General features: G+C 39.9%; 3 protein-coding genes across 3 annotated transcripts in view; 1 reads left to right on the top strand and 2 right to left on the bottom strand.

The window, feature by feature from the left end:
* Nucleotides 1–236: 236 nt before the first annotated feature.
* On the bottom strand, nt 237–7,477 carry LOC141823270 (isocitrate dehydrogenase [NAD] regulatory subunit 1, mitochondrial-like). Its single transcript, XM_074710533.1, has 4 exons — nt 6,948–7,477; nt 4,644–4,883; nt 2,127–2,205; nt 237–1,102 (listed from the first exon to the last, which is right to left on the bottom strand). Exons 1-4 carry the CDS (start codon nt 7,458–7,460, stop codon nt 828–830), a joined length of 1,107 nt encoding a protein of 368 aa, XP_074566634.1. The 5' UTR covers nt 7,461–7,477; the 3' UTR covers nt 237–827.
* A 1,651-nt stretch (nt 7,478–9,128) lies between these two features.
* Nucleotides 9,129–11,565, bottom strand: LOC141823269 (uncharacterized). The gene has a single exon (XM_074710532.1). It carries the CDS (start codon nt 11,563–11,565, stop codon nt 10,105–10,107), a length of 1,461 nt encoding a protein of 486 aa, XP_074566633.1. The 3' UTR covers nt 9,129–10,104.
* Nucleotides 11,566–12,901: 1,336 nt separating this feature from the next.
* LOC141823113 (uncharacterized) overlaps nt 12,902–14,123 on the top strand; it is a 21,615-nt gene continuing 20,393 nt past the window's right edge. The window contains exons 1-2 of the mRNA XM_074710383.1: nt 12,902–13,101; nt 13,264–13,433. Of these exons, the coding sequence (XP_074566484.1) occupies nt 13,287–13,433 (147 nt within the window). The 5' untranslated portion in view covers nt 12,902–13,101; nt 13,264–13,286. The remainder of the gene's footprint in view (nt 13,102–13,263; nt 13,434–14,123) is intronic.

The following is a 14,123-nucleotide window of genomic DNA, read 5'->3' on the forward strand; positions in this document are numbered from 1 at the left end:
CGCTTATTTGTCGTGCTTGTGCCTTTTGCCACTTCTTAATCTCTCTCCACATGACGTGGAGGGGGTTAGGAGTGATCACATGAACGCGTTCATTGTTTTGAACGCGTTCATGTGGAGGAGTGATCACATGAACGCGTTCATTGTTTTGTGACAGAGATGTGTTCCATATATATATTTTTAAGTGTTAATAACAAGCAGCGTTGCAAATGCTCTAATGGAGTCTGGTCGAGGCTGAGATGAAGATCATCAGTATCTAGTTCGGATCAGTTGAAGAACACCAACATAGCTCACTATCCACCTCAGTATACTCACAATCAGACAGCCATTCTATATGTTGGTTTCTAATGGTCAAACAAGTGCAATACTAATCAAGGGAGTTTAGAACCCCTGTCATGACATGATTAACCTCGTTTCATCAGTCCTGTTTATCGACATTTGGATGATACGAGCCGCGACTTTAGAGTCGGCTCGATCAACAATTTGCATATGCTCAAGGTACCCGAGTTAACTCCATCTTATCAGCATAGCTAATACACAAACTTATCCATACAAGACAGTATCTGAATATCAAACCAGGCTCAGAGATGCAATCCTGCTGGTTTCCGTCGATAAACAATACATTTGCCGCGATCGACTAAGTATGATTAAAGCGCGAAGGGATCGATAATAATAACTCATCAGTTTCGCTGCAGATAACCTGCAAGAGTAATGGGTGAAGCCAGAAAATATATCCAGCCGGATAGTGAGCATGATTATTGCACAGAGATTGATATGAGAACTTATCGGCTTCCCTGCAGAGAGCCAATCTTTTGCCTCAAAAGATTGGCTTAATCAAGATTTGCAATGACTGCATCGACGACTTCTTGGGTCGTACTGCTCCCTCCCAGATCTTTGGTTCTGTATTTGCCTTCCGCGATCACGCGCTTGACAGCAGTCTCTAGCCGGTCGGCGAATGATGGGAACTGGAGATGTCTCAGCATCATGGAAGATGAAAGGAGAAGAGCCACTGGATTGGCTTTCTTCTGCTCCACCAGTTTCTGATTTCCAACGTTGCCGGCCGAAGCACCTTGCTCAAACACAGCATGATCCTGGCCAACATTACCTAGGGAAAAAAAGAATCAATCAATTGAGAGAATGATTTTGTCGACGAGGAGCTGTATGAGTAAGCTTGTTGGTCTAAACTTGATCATGTTTGACGCAAAGATTTTTACATGGATTATTCTCCAAATAATTAGCAATTGCAACAATGTCGAAACAAATGAAAATTTTGCCTTTCAGATGCCGCAGGCTATGGAGAGACAGTTTTGGTAGAGGTGCATTGGAAGTATACTGATTCAGAACGTCAGCTGTTACTCAGAGATGACGATCTAACAAACCACCATAATGCTGCCAAATCACCATTGTTAATGCTAATGGATTAACGAGCACCGTTCACGAACTGCTAACAACGCTACTTCCCATCACCACTAGCAACAACTACTACCACTAACTGTTAGATCCCTGTTAGATATGAGATACTCCCACAAATACATGCCATGCCTTTCTTGCGGTCAAGGGGTGCCGCTTTGCCAGTCAGGTTATGTGCATTTTCAGTTTCCCTCTGACCAAAAAATTGAGACCAAGAAACTCATACACGATCACTGTTACTCATACACGATCACTGTTGAGGGCAGTGATCAGCTATGGGTTTGTAACTGCCGGTGAACGAAAACCAAGACTTCAATTGCACTGTGCAGATTTTAAAAGTGGCTTGTTAGATATTGAACTTAAGTCGTATGTACCTTTACAGTTCCTATTTTACAGCCTGATAGGTTTGATAAAATTCCACATCTTCTGGACAACTAATGAGCTAATTGTGTGAGGTCAAATGACCTAATTTTGACATTTATCTACTGATGTAAGTGAGAAATACTAGCCGCTGAAGAGATTCTTAGTAATCAAGAAGTCAAAAATCAGGTGAAATATGTTTTTTTTGGTGCACGAGCGGGTGGGGGGTTAGGGGATTGTGGCTTTTATAGCAAGTCCACTTACAGAGAACTAATACACAAAAAAAAAATGTGGAAACAAAAGCTTGTAGTATAAAAATGAGAAAGATGAAATCAAAATTGTAGGTTATCTCAAGATACCTCCAGGCATAACTCCAGTGCCTCCAGCAATCCCAGCAGCTGTATTGGCGACTAAATTGCCATAGAGATTTGGAGTGACCTGCAAAAGGATGATTATGCGTGAGTCTTTGGTGATGGAAATCAACCACGCAGAAAAATGTGTCGCGCAGATGAAGTGCTTGCTATGCAGGGACCTAATACAAATCCCTCTAGGTAAAGTTGATTTGGAAATAAAGATGCTGTATGTGTTAACTGATTTAACATACTGGAGTTCACATCAATAGGAACCAATAGCTAGGATCGAAGGATTGGAAGTCTTTTTGCCGACTTTAAAATACAGCAGAATATAACCTATCCTATTTCTGTTCCTCCAGCGAGTCCCAATTGGACGAGTCATAAAGAACTTTATTTAATTGACATTAATATATTTGCTACATTGCAGTCTGGTATCACAAAATTTTACAAGCTAAATTTCTAGGTGAAGGTCTTCATGTATAATGTGGAATGCCACAAGGTTTAAATTCAAAACATTCCTCACACAAGCGAGCGTCCAGTGGGTTCATGATAATGATTCTACTCGTGCTAATACTATTCAAGGTAACACAACAAAATTCAATATCATAAACAAAGACAGCTGTTCTTTTCTTGTTTATCTTGTAAAAGATGCAATTATGTGAACTATTAGAGGATTTAAAACACTGTAAAGAATGCGGTGCATGGGCATTTAGGTCAAGCTCTCTGATGAGCTTGGTGGAGGTGCAATGCAAGTGGGTGACACACCCTACTGAGGGTGTGCAGGTTTGCTACATAGGGCTTTGGGTCAAGCTCTGTGATGAGCTTGGTAAAGGTGCAATGCAACCAGGCCACACATCCCTATACTGGGGGGCTACTGGGGGGTGTGGGATCAATACCACTGACTTGAGCCAATTTCTCAGGTCTCAAAGTAGGTTGATGGATTTCCTGACCTGAATTGTTAATTGGCTACTAATGAATTGTAATCATCTTAATCCAAGAGCATTTGGTGAGTTTGGCTAATAATGTGATTCTGAATTTGATAACCTTCTGAAACACCATCTTATACATGTAAATGTAATTGTTCATTTTTCATTGGCAAATCAGAATACATATGATAAGGTAACTTCTTCCCTTATTATTCTAGAATCTAGGTCCCCTAAAAAAACTATGCCAATTCCAATTTCTACTCAGAGAATAAGACATCTTCAAACATATATTTGGTTCTCTTACACATTTTCAAGTTTACCTATAATGGTACACAATGCACTTGGCTTCTTCTTATCTGTTTCATTATGAGAAAATTAATGAGATTATTTTTTCTCACTGTTATATAGCAAGAAAACATGAACACAGATCATCAAAACAAAGAAGGGGCCTTTTCTCAGTACTATGAATTTTCTAACTTAACCACCAGTACAATACAAATACATTGCTATCTGATTCTTCAATTTTCCCAAATCTTAACGTTAGTATATATATATATATATGCACACACGAAATTGATATGCTACGCGCCTTCCTGTGCAGTCGAGATGTCTGAAAGTGATCTGAGAGCCCCGCGCACTCAATCACGGACGGGTGTCGCGCACGGGAAGTCGAGCAGGATATCAGAACATTCATCTTTGATTAATAAAGTCAAGTACCCATATAAGTATTGCTTTGCAATTCATTACAAAATCAACTTATCAAGGGAGACTGATCCTTAGTATCCTTCACCTCATCTACATTTTAAATAATATTTTTTTCTGATAAATGCTACAGTTTTTTTCTTGATTATAGTTACCAATTTCATGTGTTAATAATAATCTCATTCAGTAAGTGTATAAAGAGACAATTGCATTTGGAAGCACAGATAGGCTCAATTGTTCAAATTGGAGTAGGCATTTTAAATAATTGTCAAGATGACGAAGGCAAAATAAGCAGTGATGCCAACTCCAAATATACCATCTTTGTGATAAACTTATGCATCAGGGAATAAAAGAGAAAAATATTATTTATAAAGCTAGAGCCTCTTAATAACATAAAAGAGAAAAATATTATTTATAATTGTTACACTTGAATGGTCAATTTTAAGAATATGGTTCTCTAAGATACCTCCTACATGCGCTAGGCAATTAACAATTGAAGCGAAAATTCACATGGAGATTTAGCAGGTTAATGGTACAACAAAGTATATTTTGTAGAATGTATGTAACTACATTAGTTCATACTAGAAGGAATATTTTTTATGTTCAAAGAGAATGGTTCTTAGAAATAATTTCCATCGTTGTCAACTCACAAGAGTTCTCTATGGTGGTCCAGTCAATTAATTATAATATATTCTCTACATCCTATGGTGACTAAATCAAGCCAATTTCATATTATGATAATTGTTTATCTGAGCATTAAAATGCGATACGAACGAGCCACCTGCACCTGAACCAAATCTGAAAGTAGCAACTAAACATAATCATCTGAAGGAAAGCAACTATAAAGAGAAAATAATGTTAGTTTATGACAAGAATACATGATGGAAAAGCATACCATGACATCGAATTGCTCTGGCTTTGAAACAAGCTGCATGCAACAATTGTCAACTATAATCTCATTATATTTTATTGCTGGATATTTTGTTGCAATCTCACGGCATGATTCTAGGAATAGACCATCTGCAAGCTTCATGATGTTGGCTTTATGGACTGCAGTGACCTTTTTTCTGTTGTTGAGATACGCATACTCGAAAGCATACTTTGCAATACGCTCAGAGCAGAACTTTGTTATCACCTAGACAGACATTTAGTTAGGGCCTAAAAGACAAAAGTATGTGTTCTATTTTTATGCTAAAAGAATCACTTTTTTCGGTGTTACAATATACATATCAAAATGTGATTTCTAACACAAAAATAAATAAATAAATGGATTTCAAATATTATAAGTATGCTATAGTTTAAGGAATTAAGCATACATATGCTGAAGTTAAGGTTATAAAAGTGCCAGTTTATAACATTCAAACTTTCCATTACTTTATGTGCTTGTTATTTCTCACCATTTACTAAGGGATGTATCTTCTAGAGGGAAGGAAGAGGAGAAAGAAAGAAACAATGTCGTGGAAGAGAGGATGTGATAAAAGGGTAGAGAAGAGAGGTCTTCTTTGATTTGTCTACTTCAAAAGAGAGGAAAGAAGAAAAATCACAAAAATGACAAAATTAGACCTTTCAATTTGTTGTCCCCAAGACCTTACGGAGTTAAATAGGTCTTTTAAAACCTTTTCAATGCTTCCACTCCTCTTTCATCCAATTCAAAGCTTCCATACCTCTTCCAACCACCTTTTGGAGAGAACCAAATTTGGAGAAAAGAGCTAAATTATCGCCTTCTTTTCTACTTCCTTTTTTTTTTCTTCTATCAGCAGTAGACAAGGGAATGATTGCTTTTCCCATCCTTTCCCTCTACTGTGGCTTTGCTCCACCAAGTAGACACTCCCTAAATCGTCCCCCCATCTGTCCACGATAATCTACTCTTATCTTAATGCTTCAAGCCATGGAAATGGGTCCACTTTGAAAAAGAATCTTAATAACTATTCTCCCTTAAAAGTAGTTTCCACTTTGAAAAAGAATCTTAGTACTATTCTCCCTTCTCAACTCCTGAGTCTCCTTCATTTCCTCCTCACAGAAGTTTCTACTTGATTTGGGCTAAGAAAACAGCTTGATTTTGTATATAATCCTTGATCTCTCATTGATTTGAGATTACTTTTTGTTGTCTGAAGTCTACCTCACTAGATTTTGGATAATTTTGTGCTGATCATAGATATTATTCAAATTTCCATACAAAGTTGGAATGGCCTTAGTCAAACCTATCCAACTCGGCTAATCTAGATTGGAATTGGCTGATTTTGAAAATGATGGAACTCTCATAAAAGCAGTATTTTCTAATTTGGAATTTGATATCAGTATAAGAGACCCTTAGATGCTAAATTTAGTTAGTATAATTATTTTATATATGTGAAAAGAACTGAAGTTGAAAACATGACAAATGGTTCTTAATAGTTCCTCATTGCTACAATTACATCATTTGAAATTTATTTAGCAGACAAAGAGGATTTTTACTCAAGAATACAATGGGATAACCAGCTCAAGTATACAAACCTTAGCTAGGATTCTTATGCAGTTGGTTACGAACAGAAAAGCCATGAGATACATTAATAGAAGGAAAACAAATGGTTTATGATGAGTTATGGCATGAACAATGACTAGTTTTTCATGATATATTTTGGTCTGTGACACAGAATTGATCATTTGAAGTTCTGAACCATACAATATGAGATGAGGATGCCATCATTTATAGAAACAAGCACCAGAAACACCTTAGTAGTCTCAAACACAGTAACATATTAACCTGTTCACTAGCAACCAACCTTATCAATTTTGTCCTGGTAAAGCAACAATGAGCAATCAAAACATAAACTAACAAAATGTAACATTTGTCAATCCTGTGTATCTCAATAAGAATAAAAGAGCTTGTGCAATCTAGAATTTATAAAAATGTTAACACACGTGTTGTTGAACTGTCAGATCAGATTGGAGGCAAACTAATGACAGTTTATCAACTCAAAGACAAGAACAAAAGAATAATAGTCATACAGACGTAATGATAAAACCAGAAGAGAAATTAGAAGAATAAGAGGGAAGGATAGTAAAAGTTCAAATCGACTATATTTTTAGCAATCAACCACAGGCATGGTAATGAATTATGCCTATCTATCTTTTCCCATTCGTTTAATGCATGTTATCTAAAGCTAGAGAAGACAAAATGTCTTGAGGAAGTACTTAAGCAAACGATCAAATTGCATACCTTGAGGCTCTCCACGACACCAGGAACCACCTCATGTTCCAAACCAGAGTACTCGCCTTCCGTATTCTCCCTGATGACCACGATATCCACATTCTCATGCCTCGTCGGCAATCCCGGAAGATTAAAGCAATGAACCAGAGACGCATAGAGATCCAGTTCCTTCCTCAGCTGCACATTGAGGGAACTCACACCTCCCCCCACCGGTGTAGCGAGCCCACCCTTGAGGCACACCTTATTCCGGCGGATGGACTCGATCACCTCTGGTGGCACTGTCGTCATGTCGCCGTGGACCTCGTACGTCTCGAAATACACCGGCGCGTGCATCGCCTCCATCACCTGCCGCACGGCTCCGGTGACGAGGGGCCCGATCCCGTCGCCGGGGATCAGGGTCACCGGCCTCGGCGCGCCGTCGCCGGGCCTGGGCATGTACGTGATGGAGCGCCGGGCGCCGGCGTAGGAGCCAGCGGCAGCACCGCGTAGGAGACGGCGGACGATCGGTGGGGATCGCCTCATCGTCGCATTCGCAATTCGTAAAGCGACGGCGAGCGACGAGAAACGAAAAGAAAAAAGAAAAATAAAAAGAAATGCGCAAATGATTATAACGGTTTGGGAGGAGCTGGAAGCTCGAAGGTCTCTCCGTTACAATTTACATCTCAACGAAAAAGGAAAGAAGTGTGCAAATAACGGAGATGTCAAAACATTATAACGGTTCGGAAAGAGCTGGAAGCCTCGAAAGTCTCTTCGTTACAATTCATATATCATAACGCTGGCATATCGGTTAATATAACGGTGTTATGAATCGCAAATTAAAACTTGAACTTAACAATGAACTCGAAATTTCTATAAAACAATGATTTTTTAAAATTAATAGAAAAAATTAGATACATGACACCAATTTAAAAATAATTAAAAAACAAAGTTCGATAAATTAATAAATCCATCGTAAATTCTATTATTTTAAATTATTTCATTTAATAAACATTGTTAAATTTCGAATCATAAATTATAATAAATAAAATATTTTCACATTTTTTTATAAATTTAGTCAATCTTGTATTGTTAAAATTAGGATTATGTGTCACCAATTCAAAAGCATCCCTAATTAACCATATCAAAATTGGATAATTAATTTACAATATAAATAATTAGAGATGCCCTTTTTATTTTCTACAAAAAAAATTAAATTAATTTATTAAAATTTTATGAAATTTATAGAGCTAAGAATAAAAAATAATATTAAAAAAAATAAAGATGCCATAAGGCAAGTTGGAATGGGTCTCCATCAAGATAGGTCAAATTTCTATTCTTTTTTTATAATTTAAATCAATAAAACATAATATTATTTTAAAAAAACAATAATGAACTTTGTAGGGTTAGAAGTATATTTTTTTTAAAAAAAAATAATAAAAGAAAACTCAAAAAATCAAATACTTACAAATGAAATCCTCTTTAAGTTGAACCAAGTCAATCCCTTATGGTTAAAGCTTCCCTATCGCAACAAAAAAAATATCGAAATCATAGCGGTTTCTGGAATACTTTAAATAAGAACAAGCGAGTACTTATCGAGCTGAAAACAAATATGTCCTCAAGTTGTTGATCCATATACATAGACATTAGGAATATACTGAATACTTGATCAACAACCAGTTTCTAACAGCAAATTCAGTCAGCTAATAGACATTCCAACTACAAATCCATGTCAAAGATGACATCAATGAAGGAATTGGAGGAAGCAAACATAGATGAAATCGACTCAAAGATTCAAGTACTATCAAAGTTCTTCAATAATGAACCCTTAATATTTGATAAAGGCAACTATTAATATTAGTTCCTCAATAATATTTAGAGATGATATGAAACAGAAATCAGAGATAGATAATTGCAAGAATTTAAGAAACATGAATTGAGTATTGATAGGGTTGATCCATCAATTTAAACCCTCAGCATTGGTCAAAAGCTCTTTGAATCTATCTCACTTACCACTAAATCAAGCAACTATTAGTATTATTAGTACTAGTTCTTCAAAAAATAAAACAGAAATAATCAGAGTTAGATAATTGCAAAAATTAAGAAATAAAAAGGGACTCCATCATGAATTAGACAAAGTTTCAACAAACATTGAGCATGCAGTTTAGTTTTAATCATCATTCATGAAGGAACATGACAGCAAAAGAAACATGAATTGCAAGAATCAAAGATACAATAATTCTTACCAAAAGATTCTACAATGCCTGAGTTAGCTTTCTAGAATTTTTGTTAAAGAAAATGATAAAAGAGATAAAGAGAAAACGAATGACCACCAAACATTTGTCATTACTCTAGTTGCCTGCAGTTTAGTAGATTCATTTCATGCATGACTAATGAGCTTAAATATTGAAAAGGAAAGTTCTTCCAAATCATAGATGAACTTCCATGTATCAACCGTTACATAGTGGTTTAGCCTTGTTGCTCTCACTCCTGATGGGAAATAGTTTCATATCGATGATGAGATCTCGTGGTAAAGAATGCAGAAAACCATATTGTTCAGTGCAGAATTTTGATTTCTAGTTGAAATGGTAATGTTTTGTTACTTTGGCACGCTTCAAAACATGTTTAGATCAACTCAAATGAGTGTTATCATGCATAGAATGAGAATTCTAGAACACCTTAGTAAAACAAGCTTTCTCCATATCTATAAAAATATCTCAGTTAAGATTAGCAATTAGAACTGGAATACATATCGATTTCTTTGACTACAATATCATTCCACTTAGTGCTCAGGTTGATGTTCCCCTCTTCCCCTCCACTTGTTTTCATTGTATTTCATCTTCTTAGAATCCAAATATGAGTTATCTTGGTTGAGTTCAATTGGTCCAACTGAGGTCGGTATCATACTTTTGTTAGACACCATGGTCTTCCAATTCTTTCCTTGAGAAAAAAAAAGTTCTTTTCTTTGAATTCATGAAGCAGAGACAAGCATGATGATGAGTTTTGAAACACTTCAAAACAGAGTATTGTCATTGAAGTGATCAAACATATTCATAAAAATCCAGTTCATTGTATGAAGATGAGACTTCTATTTACAGGATAGACAACTGAAGAAGTTGATAGTTTATCAGAGAACAGGAAGGAAAAATAGGATCTTTTTGAGCTTGAAATGTGTACCTTCATTGCTAGATTAACTGAGGTTAATGGCTTTCCGCCATAGCCAAGCTCTAGCTGCTTCAGTCACTTTGTCCTCCTCAACGATCAACTGGCTCAACCGGCCGGCGTTGGTGACAAATTTCTCAATTGCTTCGTTTCCGACGGCTGGGCATCGCGACATGTCTAGCAGCTCCACCTGCTTACCACAGTGCTTGAGCAAGGAGTTAAGGGAATCGCCGGTCAGTGCCCTGCAACCTTTGAGCCTGATCTCGACTAGATTCTTGCAGGAAGCTAGCATGGATCCCACCTCCTTGTCGGTCATCGTCTCGTTGTGCGACAAGTCGAGCCGCCGGAGGCGCTGCATGCTTTGGCTGAGGAACGTGAGGAGCCCGGGCTCCCGCTCCACCACGTCACAGTTCACCAGCGCGAGCTCTTCAATGGCGGCTCCGGCCGGAGAGCGGGCGAGGGAGCGGAGCCCGTCTCCCGTGACGAGGCAGCAGCTATGGAGGCGGAGGGAGGCGAGCTGGTGGTGGCAGAGGCGGTAGTGATCACGATCTTCCGCAGCAATGGCGAAGAGATGGTCGTTGTGGAGGTCAAGCGGGAGGCGGAGGTCGAGGGTGCGGAGCGCGGCGCCGCGGCGGTGGATGAAGTGGTGAAGGGCGTCGCGGCTGCCGCCGTCGTAGAGGAGGAAGGAGGCGAGGTTGCGGCATCTATCGGCAGCGAGAAGGAGGACGCGGTCGGCGATGGAGCGGCAGGTGCGGAGCTCGAGCCCGAGAAGGCCGGTAAGGCAGAGGGGGAAACCCGACGAAAAGGCGCCATCGCCGGTTCCCTCACATGCCCGCAACTGCAGCCAGCGGAGACCGCTGCAGCGGCGCCACAGCCAGGAGAGGCCGCGATCGGAGGCGTAGATCCCGGACAACGACAGACTCTCAAGCGGCAGCATCACGATAGAGTTTTCACTGTCATCGTCATCATCATCATCATCATCGGGAAGTTCCTGGATACTGGGGCGTTTGGCGCGGGAGCGGACGAGGGAGAAGGATTTGAGAAAGGGGAGGGCGGCGAGCCAGCGGAAGGAGAGGGGAAACAGGGAGGCGATCTGGAGGGAGGTGAGGGAGGCGAAGGCGGCGGCGGATGATTGAAGCGCGGAAGGGGAGACCGGGGCAGCAGGGATGAATCTTAATCGAGTGAGGCGGCGGGTGCAAGCGGCGGAAGCAATAGCGAACAGTACCACGTCGGCGCCGCCGTCCTCATCTTCTTCATCCTTGCGATTGGAGACGACGGTGAGGTCGGAGACGGAAGGGTAGTGGGCGAGGATGGACGAGAGCGACGGCGAATTAGGAAGACGCGGACGGACGGCGAGGGAGAGGGAGGTGGTGGAGGATCGGAGGAGGGAGAGCCACCGCTTGGATACGAGGGAAGCGGAGGGCGCGGCGGACGGCGGCAGTCGCCGGAGAATCTCCTGCACCAACTCGTCGCACAGCACCGCATCCATCTTGCTCTCTGCGGGCTCCCCCACCGAGGGCCGGCTTTTCTAGGCGAAAGCACAGAAGAGGACAACAAGATGCGGACGTCCGCACTCCGACCGCAAGCCGGTCGAGACTCACTCGCTCACGGATCTTTGCGATGACCGCCAAGGCCACGCAGCTACCCAAAAGCAAACCCGTGTCGTCATTGGGTCATCCAAGATGGGACCGAGTACCGCAGTGCTGAGATAAGAGGTGACGTGGGCACTAGCCCTCGACCGGCGATCGCAGGCGCGACAGCCGGCGCGACGCTCATAATTTTAAATAAAAAATATCAGATAATTAATTAAATAATTTTATTCATAAATTATTTGTAAATATTAACCAATAAAATTTTATTATATATATTTTTATCATCTAATAAATATAGATAAAGTTGTCAAACAGACCAATTCATGATGAGACGAGCCAATCCACTAAAAACTCATCATATGACAAGACGAGATAAACTGACACACCAACTTAGTGGATTAAAAATCTCTAATCTAATCTAACTCAAAACGAATTACAGATTAGACGGACCAATCCATAAACTTATTAAAAAATAAAATATTAAAAATATTAAAAAATTTAAATTTGGATTAGATCAAATTGAAAATTTTTAACTTAAATTATGATTTAGATGGATTAAATCCTACTAAACTTTCTACTTTAATTTTAAAATTTAAAATAAATAAATAAATTTTCTCCAAACCAATTTAAGTTTGCTACAAATCGATCCATACAAATCACCATAAACCTAAACAGATCAATCTATCTGAACTAATCTTAAAATAAATTGATAAAAATTTTAACCCAATCTATTTTTTAATCATTTAACCATCATAATTTACTCTCTTTAAAACGCTATCGTTATATGATCTATATTAAAGACACCTGAGTGACACGAAATAACGTTGTTATAAAGTGACACGAAATATATAACGGCACGATTCAAATCGATATATCGGGATAGTATTAAACCCAATGTAGAAGTTGCTGTCTGGAAACTTGGAGAATGAAAACGGGAAACGGCGATAAAGTTGAAGTTTCTGATTTTTGGAAACGTCGAATACCTACAGTGTAGAACCTAAAGTTAAATAGCCTTAACTTTAATTTAAAAGGGATTAATTAAATAAACCTAATGTAGATGAGGTTTAATCAATTAAATCCTAATACATTTAGTGTTAGGAGATTTAATGAGTTTAATTGGTTAGTGGATGAGGTTTCTTGGATTAATGGGTTAATGGTATAAACCCAAACCCATTAGGAACCATTAAGAAAGATTATTAAAGAGGTAGGTTTCCCAATCGCGATTTTCGTTCCCAATTGCGCCGCAGCCCCTTTTGTCTCTGTTTCTCGCCGTCGACGCCGACGCAGCCCCTTTTGTCTCTGCTTCTCGCCGTCGACGCCGACCGGAGGGGCTGCCGACGCGAAGCCGAACCCCACCTTCACCTCTTCTCCTCTCTCTATCTTCTGCCGCCTTGCCATCGCGCTCAGCCGCAGATCGTAGCCACCACCGCGTGCTCCCTGCTGCTGCCGGGAGAAGGAGCCGCGCGTCTCCTTCCTTCACGAACCCAGGAAGCGCCGTCCCCTCTTCTCTTATTTTTCCCCTCCTCGCCTTTCCTCCACCATACGGCCCCGACGACGCCGTGTCTGCTCTTCTCACCAAGCCCGAGCGCCGCTACAAAGCCGAAGCGTACAGGGAGAGATGAGCGGGTTCATGGGGGCGTTCTGGGGAACACGGGCGCTGGAGATCATACAGCGGTTCAACTCCGCGGGGAAGCCGTGGAAGCGGATCAGAATCACCGGCACTCGGAGGAGCAACGCCAAGAAACGCCTCCGACGCATCTGGCAGGTGATTTCCCATTTCCCTTCGACTCTAGCATCTCTATCTTGTTGGTATTTTTTTTTAGAATTGAAGTTCTTCCGCCGTTGAGGACTGAACGAGCCCATCAAAATCCAATTTTGGTAGAAATTGTCTGGTCGATCATCGGTCTGTTTCAATCCAGGTCGAAATTTTTACTTCCATTGACGATGCCAGGCCAACCATTTTTCACACTAGAGTAACCAGTTTATTAGTGCTATTGAGATGATTAACTTAATGTTATTGACTTAAATTGTATGAACGCTGATCAAGCTGAGTTCTTCGGAACCTACTGTGGTATTATCATTTAATTCACAATCACTGTGGAAATTCACTTGTCTCTCTGTTCTTTTGTGAACCTTCTCTTGGCCATTTGGAGTGAATCCTTCCTTCTTCCTTGAGTGAAGGTGCCTCCTCTCATGAAAATTATATCACCACAAAATGATTGATATATAGTCAAATAGTTTCGAAATAAAGGATGTTGACAGAAAGGAGGTTAATTTAATGATAATGATTGGTCTAAAGAACAAGGAAGATGGTTGTGTTAAAAAAGACAAACAATTGGTACATTATTCTTGACTTAAGTGTTACTAAAATAAAGCCATCGAAAAGCTTTGAAAGAGAGGGGCATGCATATCAAATGGAAGTTTAAGCATTGAAGACCTCGTGAGAGTTCATCAT

Source organism: Curcuma longa, chromosome 3, assembly GCF_044706935.1.
Source record: "Curcuma longa cultivar G26 ecotype Majalengka, Jawa Barat chromosome 3, ITB_CL_G26_1.1, whole genome shotgun sequence".
Classification (NCBI taxonomy): domain Eukaryota; kingdom Viridiplantae; phylum Streptophyta; class Magnoliopsida; order Zingiberales; family Zingiberaceae; genus Curcuma; species Curcuma longa.

Bases quoted from the DNA above. Each gene is read 5' to 3' on its own strand.
- LOC141823270 (XM_074710533.1), bottom strand. From the start codon at position 7,460: ATGAGGCGATCCCCACCGATCGTCCGCCGTCTCCTACGCGGTGCTGCC. The intron at 4,884-6,947 runs GTATGCAATTTG...ATGTCTGTCTAG, and splicing joins GTGTCGTGGAGAGCCTCAAG to GTGATAACAAAGTTCTGCTC. The intron at 2,206-4,643 runs GTATGCTTTTCC...ATCCTTTTGCAG, and splicing joins CAGAGCAATTCGATGTCATG to GTCACTCCAAATCTCTATGG.
- LOC141823269 (XM_074710532.1), bottom strand. From the start codon at position 11,565: ATGGATGCGGTGCTGTGCGACGAGTTGGTGCAGGAGATTCTCCGGCGA.